Consider the following 19,929-nt stretch of genomic DNA (forward strand, 5'->3'; position numbering starts at 1 on the left):
ACAAAAAATTCGATATCTCGATAGCAGATTTTCTATTCTACCTCCAAAATATCAAACAATTTGCGCTAATGCAGGCAGCATCGAGTTGCTAAGCATCATCGCCACTGTGTAGCATAGTTTTTTTTTCTTTTTAGGATGAAGCTTTTATTTACTTTATTCTACTAAATAGATAAATAAATAACTTAATAAATATTCGTAAATATTGCAATAAAACTTAATTCACATCAACTATAAGTAACATTATACTAAAGCACATAAAATAATTACACACATAATTATTTACATTACACTAAATTTAATCTTAAATGAAAATAGAATAGTCTTTTATTACAATTCACATACGAGCAATCAGAGTCGTGCTTTTCGTAGGCCCTCGCTGTTAGACTCATGTCAAAAGTTGAAAACAAAAGACTTAACAGCAAAACCGTAGCAATTACAATAAAAAGAAAAAAAAATTAATTATTTTACTAAGCAAAAGAATGCGGCTTCGCGAGTATCCAAAGTGGAAAAGTGGCCACCAGCATTTTATTTTGAATATCGATGAGACTGTGGGTAGTTTTGGGGTAGTTTTCCTCGTGTTGGTTGCATTCATTATAAATGCTATCTGGATGAAGTGCGTGCTTGTTTGCCTTAAGCCTGCCTATCCGCAAGGGAGCAATAGCTTGGAGATAGCCACAAGACAAATCATGTTCATTTTCCTATTTACAACCTTGTTATAATTTTACGTTTACATAGGGCGTTGTGAACAGCGAAAGCATATGCGGTACGCTTATGCTATGAGTTTACGTGCTTGCACCAACTTGTCGATATCATGATAGGTATTCACCATGGCTGGATTTTCAAAGTCCTTGAATTCTGTACATCTATCGAATATCTCCTCGCAGTCGGTACCGTCCTGACCGTCCTTGGCAGCACGCATGTACTTGAAGAACCTGAGGATATCAGGATTATCTGAAGTTGGTTTACGCAACTCATTCAATTCCCTAAAAATATATTAAAATTTTATATAAGCCGATGGTAAAAAATCGAACAGAAAAATAAAATAGAAAAAAAAAAGAAAAATTATAACAACAATGCAAGAAGATACAAGAGATGAGGAGCAATTTCAATTCGGTTGAAATCCTTACTAAACCTATACGTACGCATAACGTATGCATCTATTGCAGTCGTCTCATTTGAGTTCATTGCTAACAACGAGTATGTTGTAGACGCGTGAACACGATCCGCTTGAGTTTTAAAACATTTAAACACATTTTCCCTAAACAAAGTTTTCAAAACAAAAATACCGATACGTATTACTTGTGGACAACGATTAGACTTAGGTTTTCGTCATTTCTGACCTTCATGCAAGTCATATAAAAGGAACTCGTTAAACGAGACATGCAATATTTTAAGCTTCGTTCTCAAGCTTTGCCATCATACCTAACCAAAGAAACCTTTTTAGGTAGCTTGAATGGGAGTTCAAATTAAATGGAAGCGAATGACGCGACCCGCTGAGGGATAAGAAGTTGTTTGACAAGAAAATAAATTTTATCAACGTTAGTTCGCATTTTATTCCTCACATGGAATAAGATGTTTTGTTACACAAATCAATAACACATGTTATTAGGCTGTAGTTTAAGCTGTTTGATGGTTGGCCTTGTCCCTCTCCAGTGTTTTCAGCTGTTTTGCTTGCTTTCACGCAGTGTCCGACTTTAAGTTTACAGTAAACAATGAATTAGTTTTTTTCGTTCAAATTTAAAACTCTTCTCGCATACAGATAAAATAAAAATGTTCTTCTTCTTCTTCTTCAAATCTGTATTGGTTGGAGTGTATCAAGCACTCACTTTATCCTATCGTCTTAATTTTCACTCATACAATGCAATATACTTTTGTTCTCAACACATTATTCTTTCTTTCTTTCTTCAAGAAAAAAACAAAAAAAAAAAAAAAAATTTGTTCATCTTTTTCCACTATCATGAACAAAACTTCTCTTCGTTACATGAGTAAACTGTTTCAAAGATAGAGAACAAGCTATAAAAAGTAATGCCAAAAGGCCCTTAAGTAATTTATAATATTCACAGCTTGCCTTTACTTATCAGCAAGTAGCTTATAGTCGACAGTCCCTGTGCGAATAAAAAAACACTTGCAAACTAACGTTCATTTTTTTTATCGAAATCCTCTATAATCTTTAGGCAATATGTAGTAAAAGCTACAAAAGCTGTAAACAACGATTGCTTAGATATGCAAAAATAAAATCTAAAATCTTTTACTTAAATCTGATAGGTTTCTTGTAAATGTACTAAAAAATGAAAAGTTATTTAAAATAAGGAAAAATAACATGTATTAAGATTATTTTCCCAAAGGCTTAATTAAATTTGAGAACAAAAAACTTATGACGACAAAAAGAACTCTAGTGAACTGATTTATTTGATAGACGTTATAGCAATAAAATCAACTGAGCTTTCACAGTAAGGGCCCATGATTTTTTGCTTCATTTGAGTGATGTTTTTATTGATATAACGAAATTATTCTACATACGTAGGTAGCGTTGGCGCCTATTTCCAATTATCATCTTTGCGCCAATAAGCAGCGAAGTTAAATATTTCTCAAAAAAATTCATACGACGGACAAAATCCTTAACGAGAAGACGAAAGGAAGGTTGTGCTAATCATATGCATGACCGGTTTGTTATAACGTCTCTCAATAAAATCTCGCTATATGCTACCCAATCGTTACACGAATACTTTCTTAAAAGGTCGGTTCTGCTGAGAATTGTTTTTCACCGATTTTTTGGGCAGTTTTTGTTAACATATCTAGTAAATTTCTAAGCGATATCTCCTGGCAATCGTAAACTAGGGCCGAGTACAATGGATCTATGTAAAACTTTGCATCAACATCTTTGGACTTACATAATCCTCTGCCAAGTCGTACTGAAATACAAGCTAGATGACAAGAAGATAAACAAAAAAAGAAGTCGTTGGAAGATGACGTAGTAACATTAACTTAAACCTTAAAACAATATGTATGAATATTGGTGAAAACCGCCACGAATTTTTTTTCCGGTTTTGGTTGATCTTGAGGAGTTGCGGGCGTATGTACTTATGTGCTTCTTTTTAACTTAACCTAAGCAAACCAATCCAATGCTTGCATAGTTGCATTTCCGTTTAATCGTCTGCGCTTACATACAATGAGTGTATGTTGGTCTCTTTGGCGTATACTCGTTTTTTTTTTTTCTTTTCTTATGTAAATTTCTTAATAAAATATCGAAAGCTATATAAGAATATGCGTATTGAAAATAATGTTGCCTACTTTTAGTCCCGTTTGCAAAATTGGAATGTTTCCCACTATTTAGTTTAGCACTTACCGACTTAACTGAGCCGACACTAAATTGCTGTAAGGAGCGTACTTAGCTGGACTAGCATACATTAGACAGATCACCTTTTCGCGGCAAACTTCGTTACTCGAATTTAGTTTCAATTGTGCAAACACTGAATCCAAACGCGATAACAACGGACTATAGAAGGGATCATAATTGGAGAGCAATAAACTTGAATCGGGAACTTTTTTGAAGGAATGAAAACGATTGATATTTGCTGGAGCGGCTGGCTTACTACGCATTGGTGCCAACAGGCTAGAGGACCCGCCCGACAAAGAACCTGACAGCGAACCGGAATTCTTAAATGATGCCGATCCCAGGCTTTGTAAAGCATTAAGATACGAATCTTGCATAAGCTGATGCTGGCGTTCGTTTAAAGTTAAGCGTGTTCCAGGACTATTGGAATTGTACGCATATTGGTTATTAACTTGCGAAGCCTCTGTAGTTTTGAAAAGAGAAAAACAAAATTTCATTTATATATGAGGCGAAAATTTCAATAGCGAAGCAAACCTGCTTGATTATAGGCAAAGGCGGCAGGGTTATCTTTAGTATCGTCCATTGTAACTATAAACTTATTATCGTCTTCGAAATTCAAAGTGTTATCGCGAAAGTCCAACTCTTGTGGCGGCTCCATAGGTCTTATAAACAAGGGCGCTGAACCTGATGTTATACCTGATTACGTATAAAAGACAAAGCTTAGCGCATGAAAATCAACTTATGTGATTCTTTCGCTTACCCTTTCCTATTAGTTTTCCAAATGATCCAATAATGGCCGGTATAAACATAGCTATTAGCAACGACTTGAATATTTGTAAACCCATAAAGATTGGCCATAAAATTTTTTTCAAACCTATAAACAAAAATATAGAAAATATTTTAAGTTATTTAATAAGCGAGAAAAGCACGCGGATCTCTCGCGGTCGGGTAAAAACGAACCTGTTAAAAACAATAAACGCCCCGTTTGCATTGTCCGCGGCATCGCTTTAAGCATAATTTTGCCGCTGGTGACTTTGGCTTCTCTCGGAATTCTCGCGTGATCCGTTGTGTTAACGCTGCTAGTGGTATTCTTTTTCAGTTCAACCAACAGACCCGGCAAAGGTTCATATGTTCCTTCTTCAAAAAACTTTGTAATATAATCTATTAATAATTTCTCTAAACTTAGTTGTTGTTCCCCATTGTTTTCTCCATTAACTTTATTAGAAAGCTTTTCAACTTGTGAGCTCTTATCACCAGTGCAATTTAGGTAAGCCTTAGTGTTGGCAATTGCAGCTGCACCGATAACAGATTGGTGTGGGTTCGCGACTATTTTGTTATAATTCAAAGATTTTGGCGTTAAAAACATTAATGGCCGTATGTCGGTGCTGATAGGCTTAAATATCGGAATCCGTTGTGTCTGGTCGAAAACGTTCTTCGTTACGTATCTATCGCGCGCGGCACGCGCTTGGGTAGGAGGACGGAGGTTGGCGTCATCATTGTCTGCATTTCGCTGCTTAAATCTGTCCTGCATTGCGATTGACTTTATGTGAAAATTATCGTTATGCGCAGCGTAAGCTTTAAAACTGTTCGCAGCTATCGTCGGCAAAGGCAACAATAGCATAAACACCAGAGCACTTTGCCACACAAACCTGTGACGAAAACTCTTATTATTATCATTTGTGAGATATGCTCGCTCTTGTCTGTAATAGAATAAATTCGCTTCTTGTACGTTGTTATGTTTGTTTGCGAACAAGTTGACATTTGATGTTGTCGCTTTCGGTATTGTTGTTATCGGTATAGTCGGTGTCACTGTTCGCGTTGACATTTTCTCTTTCTTTAACTGCATTTCTTCGTATGAATGCATTTCTTATATGGTTTTTTGTAAAATTTAAAGAGTCTTTGGAATTCAGTCATTGGGGGTTTCTTCGTCTTTCTGTTTGTTCCAATGAGATGTTACAATGTTGCAGTAATTTATTGTACTTGATGGTACATATTAGTGTCAATCAAGTCATCTGAAAATAAAGCAAGAAAATTTAAAGTATGTGTATGTACATGTGTGTGTGTGTGTGTGTGTGTGTGTGCTTTTCTAGGATCGTATATCACTTTCTTTCAACAATGTGCGCCATTATAATAATAATGAAATAAGCGTAGTTCTGAATGCCAAATAATCAATTTTTCAATTGTTATAACTCTTACCAAAGTTCCATGTTCGTCTATCTTCACTTGAATTTAATCAAACTTAATCTCGAGGTCTTTTTATTTACAATAACTCGTATCTTAGTTACCCGTAAACGGGGAACTTGCAATTATCTTAAAGCGGACCTTGAACACTCGTCACCTCAAGCCAGCCCGTAAACAAGGTCAAGTTTTTGATAAATTTTTCTGTGAAGACCCTTCTTAGCCGTTTGTGATAATCGCTTATAAACATTTACTTTGAATTTGATGTCGAGATCCATCGCAGGTTACAATCTGTTAACAGCATTCATTACTTTGAAACTTCATTGTATGCCAATTTAAAAATCTTTTGCACCCAGATTGCGCCTGCGAACGAATCATGCCTTTTTTTACTTACACTTGATTTGCGCTCGTCTATCAAAAAACCATATTTGCAGCACCCAGTTTTGGCAATGAGAATTGCATTAAGTGATAGTAGAAGGACAGACGAATCCACCGGTGGGAATACGTGCATGCGTACAGGTACATACACATATAGCGTTACACTTAACCGGTTAACTGTGTCAGCCAAACAGAGTATTGCAGACAACTTGAACATTGCTTCTCGAGTATGAATATATATTTGTCAACACACTTATATGAATATTGATAGTATGTGGAGGAAATACTAAACTTGAGGCATTCCACCTTCCGATTCTAGGTGTTTTGCTAGCATGTTTTTTTTTTTTTTTGCTTTCCATTAGACATTTCGTGGGACATATTCAAATGTACCAAACTCGTCATGAATTGCTTGAAGATGTACAACTCGGTTATTAACAGTAGTTAACACCGAAAACAACAAGAAAGTAGTGTTCGAAAATTCTCGTATGATCATCGGGGAGGGTAGCTTAGAGCATTATTAATAGCATCGTCAATTTATTAGAGGAAATCAGCGACGATTATGGTTCATTTAAAAAAAAAAATGCAGGACGCTTCCTTCAAAAACTACAGAAAACACTTCCTTCCAAACCAATTCGTCAATGCTGCAAAAGTGATTTCGAAACTTATTTTAATCCCACAATTCATTATGTCGTCAGAAAATATTTGAATTTTCCACATTTCACCTATGGAGTATTTTTGGTGTCAACCCAGGTCGTGTAAATAGAAACTTTTGAGCGAATAGGACTATTTATCGAAGAGAAAGGACAAACTCCAGCACTTGCATCCGCTCATTTATTTACACATATTAAAATTTTACAATCATTCGTCGAAAAGTGATACAAAAACACATTTTTCAATTTACTTAAACGCATGCACGATCCTATGTAAAGACTTTATGAAAGCGATCAAATTTGCATCAACTTCATCCAAAAAGTGAAACGATCGCGACAAACGGGCGGTTTGTACGGAAGCATCTGTGTTTATTATCGTCGTAGGATTTTCATCGCTGAAATAACCAATGAATTGATCGTTTTGCCCGGCTGCTGTTTCCTCGTTTGTATTGCAATTAATTGTTTGGTTTTGCATATCAACATCGACTGCCGGATGTGAATTCCTATTAAAATTTTGTTGCGGGCACTTACAATCCTGTGTCAGTTGACTTTCGCATTTTTGTTGGACTGTCTTACTTTCGGGCGTTCCATTGCTCCCTCCTTGAATCGGCATTTCCGAGCTGGTTCGTATCTCCGGGGCTCCAAAGCGAGGATTGTTATGTATTATAACCGTGCTGGGCTGATTCTTCCTAATAGCCGAGCAGTTTTTCTTAACATAATTAGAATCTCCACCATCGGAAGAGCCACTACTAAGGGCGTCGAGCAAGTCAGACTTTTTGACTCGTATTGATCGACGACGTTTACGTTCGTTTCGCCTACGCGTTGACACGGATGGCAAATTTTCATCTAAAGCCCTTTTCGCTAACAGATCGATTGGTGAGAATGGCTTGCGACAGCGCGAACAAATTCCCCCCTTAGTGCGTTTCTCAAAACTTTTACATATTCGCGGCATAATTTGTTTATATTTAAAAAAAAAAGAAAGAAAGAAAAGAAATCCTATACTAAAATTTTGTAAGACTTTTTCACGCGAACATATATAAATATACGTAAATGTAATTTATTTTTTATGTTCAATTTTTTTACATTTGATTGGAAATAAAACAGTATGACAATCTGATTGAAATTTTTTGCTGGCATCGCAGCTTGCACAGTGGTTTTCGTGAATAGTGCGCAGCGAGAGGTGCGTTTTTTTTTTTGTCAGTAATACTAGCTGGAAATAGCATCGCTCCGAGATTCTGGATTGATTTCGATCAACGATTTTATTATACTCCACGACATTTTTGTTAAGGGGACGTTCACTCTATTGAACGCTAAAAGAGAGCCTTGAGATGCACCGACAGATTCAGAATTCGTTTGTAATTGATTTAAAGATGTCTGTCCATCTTTCTCTCTGATAAATGTGGATTTATTTTTGCATATAAGATCACAAGTTCTAACATACATTATTAAAATATCGGGCTATTTTTCCAACTGGTCCTCCATATCGAAAAAAAAAAGATATGAAAAAGTGTTTTATAAAAGTATGTTTTGGACGCGCCCCCTTAAAAGATTTAAGAAGGATTTAAGGTGGATCTATATCTGCACGAACTGACATACAAACTTACTATGTTAAAATATCTATACAAGAGTGTACGTGACTCTCTCACCCTAATATGTTCATAGGAGATAATTTTTGTTATTCTCCATCTGAAAATATGTAAAGAGGATGAAGTGAGCATTTAATAGTCCTCCTGGTTCGAATGTACTGTTTTTCTCTCCTTTGATTGGATGTTTATGGTCGGCGGAATTGAAACAGTAAACATGCAAAACACGATAACGTTGTTTGTATAATCAAAGCACAGGGAAAACGTAAAAAAATCAATGCATTTCTTTGGTTAGCAATAACATGAAAGGCAACAACACATGTTGTTGCAGCAATACAAAACATATCAGCAACATGTCGTTAAGGAAAAACAACGGATAATTCTGCGTTGTCAGTGATGCACCAATGGTTCCTAATTACCCAAGCCTTAGCCAAATATACTAATTTAGTCGGTTTAGCTATATAGCCTTCTAGTTAGCTAAACAAAAATAGTGTTAGGACAAAAATCATAATATAGTAAGAGAAAGATATGTCGTGAAGATCGAGGCCTTACAACGGATAGAAGTATAATCCGCGTAAAGCATGTCCGCCTATGGACAAATCGGATATATTCACCATCTCAGTAATCGGCTGATATAGTCATCTTCTCGGATTAGATTTTATAAATTAATTTTTTCGATGCAACTTTAAATGCTCCTCTAAATCGATCAGCCTTTTAATATGAAATTGACATATGAATGTCCTCTCTTAGCTTTTGAGATCCAATTCCAACTGAACCCCAGATTTTTGCACGATTTCAGTATATTTGATACCAAGTTCCAACTGTCTGACGAGAATCTGCGTAATATCGATTTGGGAACATATCGTGACTAAGCTTTATCTGAAGTGAACATGAAAACGAAGAGATTGCGTTGAACTCACTGGTTTCTCATAGTTTTTATGTAAATCTGTTGTTGTCGATAAGTGCCAGCTTAGGAGAAGTAATTGCGTAACATACTATATATAGTAGGTTGCCTTTCGGATACAATGCTTTGTCATTTAAAAAATTCATAAGTTTTTATGACAGATTTAAATGAATTATTTTCATATCGGTTTTAGATTTTAAAAAACATAAAAACATTTTTGTTTAAGCATTAACCTATTTGCTTATTATGGCAAATTTAATGGGACATATAATCGTTTATTACGTTCGCAACACTGTATTCGAAATCCATTTAAATGTTGTGTGCAAGCAAAGTATTTATATCATTTACATCAATTTCAATATTTTCCTTGATTTTCACAAAAGGAGAAAAATTTGCGGATGGCTGCCATCGCTGTATTGGAAATGTTCGACATAAGTGCTAACGCACATACGTAACGCACATTCGATATTGACATGAACATATTTTCGCGTTTATATGCTTTTGATATATTTGGATAAACATCAATAAAAATAATTAAATAGCATTCATGTGTGTGTATATTTTTAAAAATTTGATTTATTTTCGACTTTTTTTTTTTTACAGAATATCCTCGTTTCGTTTGAAGTGAAAGCTAACAACAATTTCCGACACTGCGTGTGGATGATGTAAGCACCAGATACAGAATTGAATTGTTAAGGTAAGATTGTTATAATTAATAAATCATTCATTCGTACCGACTTAGCTAGGCTGTACCTGTTATTAGGGGCAATAACATTTTAATTCTTCAAAGCATGTGGAGTCCTCGACAGCAATCTTGCTTATACATAATTTAGAAAAAATTAATCAACTTTTGAATAACAAATAGTCAGTGTATAGTCAGTGACAGGTTAAACGAGACGAAAGGAAAATTCCACATCGCCTTTGTGCCATAAGTGCGTGGATGGATGCTAATGGAAAATATAAATACTTTGCAAATTTGCTAACACTTCTCACACACCCGAGCACGACCCTACCTAAAAAGAACACAAAGATAACAGAAATATCGCGAAATATCTCAACGGACATCGTAAACTGTGGAGTTTCAAATTTGTGTGTGAAAGACAGAAAGACTAAATAACCCGATCCTTCGATCGTGATTATTAAATAGACTGCGCAATCACTTGTCGGACATTGGAGACAATCTACAATTTTCCTATTGACTATAGGTCTGACATCAGATCTTTATTATTAGGGGAAATCAATTGAATCCTCCATATGTCATATATCTTTTTGATATCATGATTACGCTCTCAATAGCTTTCTAAGAAGAGAATCCAATAGAGGTCACGAAGTTATAAGAAAGGAGTCCACCTACACTTAACAATATTCAAAGCGCGAATAAGTTTCGGCGGTTTTCACAGAGAAATTGGATTGAATTGAATTGGTTAGGTATTATCAGACATTGCCCGTCGCGAGCGAGTCTTTGTTCAGCGTTTTTTTGTTTTTTTTTTTTTTTGGGCCTAAAGCTATATGTTTCCACCACGGTAAGGTAACTTGCTTTGCAACATGGAGCTTAAAAGCAGTGCTTTCATACGGAGAAAGCACAGCGCACTATATGATATCAGTTATGAAGCCTCTATTATGAAAATTTTTAATTCCTACCCGCTAGACCGTTCCAAGAATGCATACATTATTAAATAAAAGGACGTATATAATATATAGTTATACGGTATTTACGACGTTTTTGCACCGATCTGAGAAAGAGATAGACAGAGAGATAGACAGAGAGAGAGATAGAGAGAGAAATATTGTAAAATGATTTCTTTTGCTACTGTTCCCACTAACGCAATTACATCGACCCCACTGTACTTCGCGACTTAATATCCCGCTCACGTAACTTTTATACGAAGCTATTTGAAATAATGATATAATAATCATAACAATAATAATTCATTTAAGGCATTTCTCTCATTTTAATAAAAACCTTTGGTAGATGAAGAAAAATTAATTAATAAAATAACATAACACATGTCGCGTTTAAAGCAATTGCTTTAAAGCAATGTTTGTTGAACTTCGACGAAGCGTTGAAAATGCAAAACACATACTTCTATAACTCGCAGAGACTAAAGCAAACTAAGCGCAAGCGCGAAGCTGCAAAGAAACGAAAGTGAAAATATTGGTTTTAGTTAGAGCTTATTCTGCGTTTCTTTCTTTCTATCCCATTTTCGAAAAATCCAACAAGATGACGGACACACGAAGGTGTAGCTAAAGATAGCATGAATTCATATTGATGACGAGAATCTCAAGTCGCATACGGTCGGAAATGAAATAGAAAACGCACTTTCGTTATGAAGTGGTAGTAGAAATGAATTATGGCGAAAAATAGAGAAAATTACGGCAGCAAAAATTTGATTGTTGACAACAAACGAACAAAAGTAACTTTAAATAAACTAAATTTAACTTTCGAAAAGTAATCATAAAATGCTCAAGATTTGTCTTAAGATCAATACAAATTCTTCTTTTTATTGCGTTCGTTTAAAACGAACGGCACCTTATTCTTCTTTCATAACACAACAAAGATACGATGATGATGATGATGATGATGATGATGCTGATGCTATAATTATCATTAATTATTATTAAACGTAAGGCACATACTTATTGTTATTTATTAAATAGTCTCTAAGAGCGAATTATTTTGGAGAAAAAAAAAAAAAAAAACAATTCGAATTTTTGTTTTCTAATTTCATGAAACTACAATTCGCACACATGCACAAAAAATGAAAGTGAAATCGGCAAAAAGAGAGCAAAAGAAAAACAAAACACATTTTGTTACTTATACATATTAGCGAAAAAGAAGCAAAATCCGTATACCGCAATATGTAACACAAATAAGAAAAAGCTGCACGATAATCCATTGACTGAGTCAACTAACAACAGAGAGCAACAAAAAGTCACGTTCAATAAACGCAATCGATAAAGATCGTAAACGTCAGCTTTTTTATTTTCCCCGTTTGCCATTCCATGCCATGCCATACCATGCTATAAAAATATAACAAAGTGCAGAAAAACATAAATCGACCGCAGAGAAAATATTAGGAGCGTTCACAAGACTTTGCAAGTTATGGAAAAGCAAACGCGCTTGACTGGAAAATACTGAAAAACTGAAATTCATTTGTCACCAATCCAAGTGACATGTTCCTCTCAATTGCACGCACCTTCTAGAGACCCGTGAATTCATGAATCGTAAGATGACAAACGTTGATCGTCACTTCTGCAATAATTCAACTGACTTCCGCTGGTCGTTTAGTGTTATAGCTCTGGTTAGTCATGTTCATGATATTTCTTCCATGGTGGCCTTCTTTACAGGGTCTAACCGACGGACAAACACACGTACAGACGACCGTTAATGCTCTTTTGTAGAATTTCTACGATAATACATGATTTCGCGGTTGCAAACGAAATTGCGAAACTTTCCTTTCGGTTCAAGATGCACATACGTAGTTGAAGAGTACTCGGACAAAGTTCTTTGAGGACAATTCTTAAGAAATGCATACATCTTCTTGTTGCTTTTCCATTGCTTCACTACTTTGTCTTCCTATTTGTAACGCCCAGCAATCCCGCAAAGATTCCAAATCAATCTATTGACATTCGCCTATGTCCATCCGTCCGTCCGAAAAAAAAATTGAGACAGAGTGCAACGTTTTAGCGTACGTACGTACTCTTGTCTTAGTTCCGAGCCACGCCAGCAACGGACAATGAGATTTAATTTCCCCAAAAGCATCCTACTACTACTCACGGTGAGCAAAACTCTGCACAATTGTTTGCAATCGGACTTTTAAAACATCGGTGCTTAAATCGGCGCCACATCGACGCTTATCGAGATCCCATCGAGAAGGCGTCCATCTAACGGTCGAAAGACCTTTTAAGCACATAAAAGAACGAAGGCTTACGTATTTCGCTCTTTTTCTTTAAATTTAGTTTAATTGCATATCGAAGAGGCAGGCGAGCGAACAAGACTTTCTTACTTGTTTCTTTCTATATCCGTTAAAACAATTGTTTTCTAGGGAAATATTTTTCAATAACACGTTTCTTTTAAAATTTTGTATTTTCATTAGGAAAGAGCTTCAAGTGCAAGATAATTTCAAAGCCAGCGCTTTATGTGGCTTTTTAAGGAAATTCTTTGCAAACTTGAAATCTTGTTACTACAGAGAGAGCTGCGTGATCAAACACAAACACAAACACATAAGTTATAAGTATTTGCTTTTATATGCATATTTTCTTTCCTGCTTTATTATATCGATGTTGTCGTTGCTTTTATTTCTATATTATTTTTAGTTTTGTTGGTTTTTTATTTCTTATACACAAACAGTGGCAATGTCAGGAACTTTCTATCTATTTACTGAAAGATTTGTTACAAAAATCCACTTCAACCTCTCCACCATGCAGTAAGTGCCTCAATGGTAATTGCAATCGATATATGGACTTATAAAAGTCATAAATACATAAATGAATGTTTGAAATATGTATGTGCATAGATGCATACGTATCCGAAGGCATTGTTATTATTATGTATTTGGATATGTAAAAAGTGACTTTTAATTTTTTTCTATTTGCTTTCTTCAGTTTTTCCCACTTTCCTTATCGTACTTATTGGTATTATTTCAAGAATTAAGTTTATATTGAAGCGCGTGAAAACCATTTGTATGCATAACGATAGCATTTATAAAAAAAAAAAAGAAACATAAAAACCACACAAACTAAAGTAAAATTAAACTACTCTTCTCAAAATCGTATCAAACAATGTAAAGCTTTACCAGATTGTATGCGAAAAATGATCAGTAACACTCTCCACTTTGTTCCATTTTTATATGTAGATATAGCCATGGGCATGTAGATAACGTATACTCGATCCAAATCTCTAAGTAACGTATTTTTACAATATAATGAAAAAGATTTCAAAATTTTTGCTAAACACACTCTCTGGCTTTATTATAAGGAAAGTGTAAGGCTACCTACCGGCTTTTTCCGGATATGATCAGAAAACTGTTACAAAAAATATAGACGCTATCTTTAAATAGCACTGTTGCTGGCAACAGTTGGACGGGTCGAACTCGTGCAAAAAGAAGATTATTGAGGCAGGAAAGCAAAAAAGTGGTTAGAACAAGAAAAATGATCTATGGTCTATCTAAGTCAGTACGGAAGAAACCCTTTCACTTGGATAAAACTCATGGGAAATTTTTAAAAAGTGTACAAACAAATGGGCAAACAATATCTAAAAAAACGATGAATTAAGTTCGAAGGGATATCTGTGCTATACAGAAGAAGCTTGAGGAAAGTACGCTCCACAGACGATAAGCAATAATAGAGCTTCGACAAGCAATACAAAATCTTGATCAAGCTATAAGGAAAAGCGCATTCTTTCCTTGCCATTTCTAAAGCTTAAATTAATTTTCGTTCCTCGTTGAGGAATTTTCGCTTTTCAGTTTTGCTGCATGACTTGTTTTTGTTTTCATTGAACAAATTCTTGCTGTTTTTTTCGCCTTGAGTTCTTTAGTAAATTCGGACGTTTATTCCTACCAGGGGGCACAGACTATTTGTATAGCTACGGGAGCTTTTCAGTTCATATAGTATATTTAATGAAGACGTTATGCAGTTCAGCAAAGGCTAGTGTTTCCCTATTTCCTCCATATTGGATGTTTCCATTGTTACTTTGCTAAATATACGCGAAGTCTGTCGAGGTTTCTTTCTACAAACATGCACACACATACACACACACACACACACACAGGCGTGGAAGATGTTATTCCTCCAAAGTAGAAATGTGATTATGAAGCTAAGAGAACAGGTTCTAGTAGCCTTGGGCATCGTTGTGAAGATCCAAGATCTTATACAAACTCATGTGTAAAGACTAGCATTGTATTGTGTATTTGGAAATTTTAATTTTGTTTTTTATTACCCTTCAGATCCTAATAAACCTGTGGGTTTTAATTGATAATTATGCAATAAAATCGTAACGCTTTAGACATTTACTTCCTTTCCTCACTTACGGTTTTGTTCAAATTACATACTTGCTCAAATGCTGGAGAAATTTCATATGAAAATTAAAATTTAAATATAATTGTCTTTTTTTATTCGCGTAAAGAGAGATAAAGCAAAACAAAATGCATATCAAATGGAAAGACTTAAGGTATCATCGTCATCATCAGCGAGAGTCCGACACTGATTGGATGGCCGCCATAAAAAAATATTCACAAATTTGGCTTTCATTTCTAGAGCTACTGAAATTGAACGACAAACAAGCAAAAAAACATCTCATAAAACTGTGACACTTTTTTTTCAAAAAAAAAAAAACAAAAAAAAGAAGAAAAACAAAGAAAAGATAACAACTCAAGACAAAATGAAGAGGAAATTTATTTTTGGCTTAGCTTGATAAACATCGTGTCTTATACTATTTTGCTTTGAAAAACTTAACATGCGAAGCTCGCTTAACTCATTAACATGCCATAGATCATGTGATTGCCATCGGTCAGCGTTTACATTCGTACATACAATAAATAAAGTAATAGATGAAAAAGTGTCCGAGCAAATGCACATTATTCGCCATTTTAAGCGAATATGTAAGAAAAGTGCAAAACACTTTATTAAATGCTAGCATTTTATCCGACCAATTAGGACAATTAGGTATTCGCATTGAACCTCTGAACATGGCATTCGCACAGATTGTTTCCTTCCTCACGGCACTTTTGCATACAATAACTTCCTTGGTCATGTAATGGCTTTTAAAACTTCCCTCGCGTAACGCACGAAAAAGCATTGATTAGGGCACTAATAGCAGGAAATATATATATATATATATATATATATAGTAATTCAAAAACAACTGAACCACAATGAAAAGAGGGAGAGAGTAACTTAAACCTGCCTAATGAAAAGTGCTGCTGCTGATAGAGCTGCTTGCTACTAAAGACAAGATACACCACTGCTTGATCTCAGTGGCATGCGATTCCATTTATTAACTATTACTGCTATCTGATGCCAATATTGTATTATATTACATTTGACGTATGGAGAAAATATGTGAAAAACAAATAAAAGAGATTTGAAAGGTTTGACAGCTTTATTGTTTTCTGCACATGATGCATGGAGCGATGCATGCGTAAACGACGAACAAAAATTCTGCTCAAAGAAATGCAATATTTGCAGTATGTTGTCGTAAAATAAAATGTGACAGGTGCCTTCACGCTAAACTTGCCAAATTTCAATTAAATTATTCAAGCCATGCAAAGAAATTGTTATCCGTTTATACGGAAGTTTCTTAAAACCAATGACTGCCTCCTTTGCATTTCTTCCATCTCTTAGGAAATCTCAAGATTGTAACTGTAGTTGCAAGTTTCTTGGATTTTCTTTCCTCTAAGAGAGTAGAAAAAAGTGCGCTCGTATGCTTTAAAAGGTGAGAGCTATTAGGAATGAATAAGAGCTGGCAGTGCGGGGACAAGTTCATCAAATCATTCATGGTTTTTCAGTAAGCTTGTCGCGGTTGTTTTAACAAAAAGAAATCTATCGTGATGCGCATTAACGTCGTCGTCCGAATATTGACAGGTTTTCACTTTATATGCTATATGTGTTATAGGTTATACGTAATCAAATGCTTCGTCATATGAGCTTTTGTTTCATTAGAAATGTAATAAACCAATGCGGGGGTTTTCAGCGCCAGAATAATTTGCAGCTTAAAATATTTCGACGTTTGGTGATCGATGAGAGCAAACCAAGAGTCAAAAATTCTTTGCTCAAAATCGTGTTCATTGACACGAATTGATTTCTTGAAGTTCACACGCGTTCGTTACAGATTAAAGATGTAACTGTGCAGCTATCGCTGAACAAAAGAAGACCAAATATCGCAATGACTTTCATATTGAAGAGACGGCGAGTATGTTTCAACCTATGTTAGTTAAGTTGTTGTTGTGGAAATTGAGTACAACATGGCCAGCCTAATATATCGATTTATGACACACAGGCTTGAGAGATAGACCTGGAGGAACAAAACAAAGTATCTACCATCAAACACTTATTTATTTTATATTTATGTTGAAGTGTTGGTTATGTTGACAGCAAGCTAAGCCAGACTTACGAATGCGTTGCCTGCACTTCTTCATTATTTAACTATCAGTTAACTTTGTCAGAGGAAGCAGTTAAATTTGAAAAAGAAGTGAAGAAGAAATATTATAGATACAAAAATCGTGTCTTCTTAGTTATAGCAATTCTCTGCATCTTCCTTTAGAAAGCTCTCTCTTCAAAGCAAGTTAGTTGAACTGGAGACTTGTTTTTACCACTTTTTCGTTAGGATAAATTCATGTGACATAAGGTTGATAGGGCTGTTGATGTTCTCGCATCGTTCATAAGCCAATCAGCAACACTCGCAAATGGAAGAAATTTTGAAAAAACCAAAACAATTAGTGTCGGGACACCAATGTGATTATGATGACTTATTATTCGCTTATCTTCTAAAGGAGCTAACTAGACATAAACGATGATCGTTAGCCAAGTAATGCGTTTTATAGTTAAAATTTCTAAAATAATGTTGAGAAATCATGCGAATAATTTAGTATTTATTTCGTTTGCATTCATTCCGAAGCATTATAACAGCAAAAGAAAAAGAAAGGAAAACAACAAAAAAGGGATCATGAGCAATTAAAAAGTTGAACGCAAACACAAATTTCACCTTTCTTACGTACACTCGTAACAAAAGTTACAAGAAAAAAAAAAGCCATAACAAAACTCACGCTTCTACTTTCAATTTTGAAACGAAATGCGAACAATGCCCTTCAAAACTTGTCCAAAAACCAAACGAAATTGAAAAGTTTAAACCGTAAACGCGCATATCAAGGCACGTAGCGGCTAAGAGATGATTTAACTTTTCTGTTCGCGTTCGCGTGTGTAATGTGCACACATGTACATGTACATATACATGTAAATATACATGTGTATTAAGTTTATTGTACTTGCTTCAGACACTAATGCAAAAGGAAAAGGAAAGAAAAAAAAAAAAAGAAAAAAAAGAAAAAAGAGCAACAAAAGTCATGCAATATAAATGTTAACTTTTTAACAGACAACAACAACTCAGGCTAGAAGGTATACGCGGGACAAGAAATTAACACTCACTCACTCACCGCGCCACTGGAAAAGTGTGACAGTTTGTATGTTAATAAGCGTATGTGTGAGTAGGTGCGTGCAAGGCTACTCAATCAATTTAACAACGTTTCGCACTTAGTAAAAACCTCCCAACCAGGATCTCCCTCTAGGTATTCGTTGTCGTAGTAAATTATGCCAAATGCGCAACAAGGGCATCCATCGTCAACATTGATAATACAATCATCATAGTCATCATGATCATGACACTGTAAATGAACGCATTGCGTTCCTTTCACTTTAACTAAATAAATCGACCACAACGGAAAACAGCTTTTTCACGTTTTCGCAAAAATTTTCTTTATCTACGAATATTAATTTTTGGCAGATCACTTCTCATGTTGTTTGTGTGTCTTCATTTAAATAGCACATAGCACGATTTCTTTTCTTCTTATTTAAATAACTTGATATATATATATATATATATATATATATATTTATTTAAAGATTAATGAAATGAAAAAATTTAATTTTAAAAATTATTTAAAAAAAAAAGGAGAATATTTTTTCTTTTCATCTATACTTCTTCAAATAGGCAAAAAAAAAAATACTTGTATGATTACCGTTATTGCTATTCAAAGCAAGTAATGCTTGACCGATTAAAATGTCAGTTTGTTTAGATTTAATTGTAATTTGACAGACAGTAGCGCGTGCCAGATTTTTGTTTTTATTTATTTATTTATTTATTTTTTTTTTGTTCTTCTCTTATAAACGATATTTTTACTTCATTGGTGTTTTTCCGCTTTCAGCAACCGTCTGATGGCAAAAACATTTCTTAACTATTTCCGAAGCCAGACTTTAGAGAAAGCTATGCTTCAACCAAAAACCAAACTTAGCCGGCAGCCTTTAACCGTTTGCGCAAACCAGCTGTTGCTTTTATGACGTAGTAGTGAGACTGGCTAGCTTACACGTTAAACCGTTTATGCATTTAAGAGATAACTAAATATTTAAGAGAACGCTAATAACATTAAATCACTTGTACGTGTATGTATGTATGTATGTATGTATGCGTGTGTGTGCGTGTAATGACAACAAGTGTTATTCTGGATTCGTAGTCATATGATTTCTCATTTCCCCTTTAGATAGCGTGTGTCACGACTGTAGTACTATTCAAGCTTGATGCACTTTTAACCATTTAAACATTTTACCGTGACATTGATGTACGCCAAAAAATTAATAACTATTCATGTTTCCATGGCGCGCGTCGATGCAATGCAATTATAATTCATTCGTAGTTCATCGAGAGTTTGTGTGCCAAGTGTGTGTGTGTGTGTGTCAGTATCTAAAATAGCGCTTGGTGTGCTCTCTTTCTTTCCATTTATATGTAAATGACATTTTAAAGTAACGAAATTACTCCTTAAATATATTATTATATTTTTTTTTAACGCATATAAATAGAAAAATTCATTAAAATGCTTAAGACGTCATTGCGAAACGTGATTCGAAGAAGCATAAGAAAAACAGAACAAAAAAATGAAAGTTCTGTCAACGTGTTCTGTGTAACTCGGACTAAGGAGCAAGGTGTGTAACAATGCAATCGGTGCGCGACTAAAGGGGTCAAAGCGGAACTTGTTTTTAAAAAGAAACCCTTGTACTACTATCGCTAATGTGACTATCTTTAGTTGTAGTTTAGTAGTAACTTAATACAAATTAAAAATATTGAAAAGTGAAACACAACACAATTCATCCGTTATTGCATACATGTTACCACCATGACGTTACATAATTTTATTA

At 34.9% G+C, this 19,929-nt stretch overlaps 1 protein-coding gene across 3 annotated transcripts; it reads right to left on the minus strand.

The window, feature by feature from the left end:
• Positions 1–587: 587 nt before the first annotated feature.
• LOC119634637 lies at positions 588–18,880 on the minus strand. 3 transcript variants are annotated; one of them, XM_038028901.1, is made up of 6 exons: positions 18,759–18,880; positions 4,295–5,346; positions 4,095–4,208; positions 3,869–4,030; positions 3,347–3,797; positions 588–983 (listed from the first exon to the last, which is right to left on the minus strand). In XM_038028901.1, exons 2-6 carry the CDS (start codon positions 5,196–5,198, stop codon positions 770–772), a joined length of 1,845 nt encoding a protein of 614 aa, XP_037884829.1. In that variant the 5' UTR covers positions 5,199–5,346; positions 18,759–18,880; the 3' UTR covers positions 588–769. The 3 variants fall into 3 exon arrangements, with proteins under 3 accessions (XP_037884829.1, XP_037884830.1, XP_037884828.1); XM_038028902.1 differs by lacking the exon at positions 18,759–18,880 and adding an exon at positions 18,177–18,558 and having other exon boundaries at positions 3,869–4,018; XM_038028900.1 differs by lacking the exon at positions 18,759–18,880 and adding an exon at positions 18,177–18,558.
• Between the last annotated feature and the right edge of the window lie 1,049 nt (positions 18,881–19,929).

This window comes from Glossina fuscipes, unplaced genomic scaffold (assembly GCF_014805625.2).
Source record: "Glossina fuscipes isolate IAEA_lab_2018 unplaced genomic scaffold, Yale_Gfus_2 3, whole genome shotgun sequence".
NCBI lineage: Eukaryota > Metazoa > Arthropoda > Insecta > Diptera > Glossinidae > Glossina > Glossina fuscipes.

What these genes read in the sequence shown, in the direction of transcription:
- LOC119634637 (XM_038028901.1), bottom strand. Translation starts at nt 5,198, where the DNA reads ATGCATTCATACGAAGAAATGCAGTTAAAGAAAGAGAAAATGTCAACG. An exon ending in GCGTTTATTGTTTTTAACAG is followed by an intron (nt 4,209 to 4,294) that starts GTTCGTTTTTAC and finishes TTTTGTTTATAG; the next exon opens with GTTTGAAAAAAATTTTATGG. An exon ending in GTGTCGGCTCAGTTAAGTCG is followed by an intron (nt 984 to 3,346) that starts GTAAGTGCTAAA and finishes ATATATTTTTAG; the next exon opens with GGAATTGAATGAGTTGCGTA.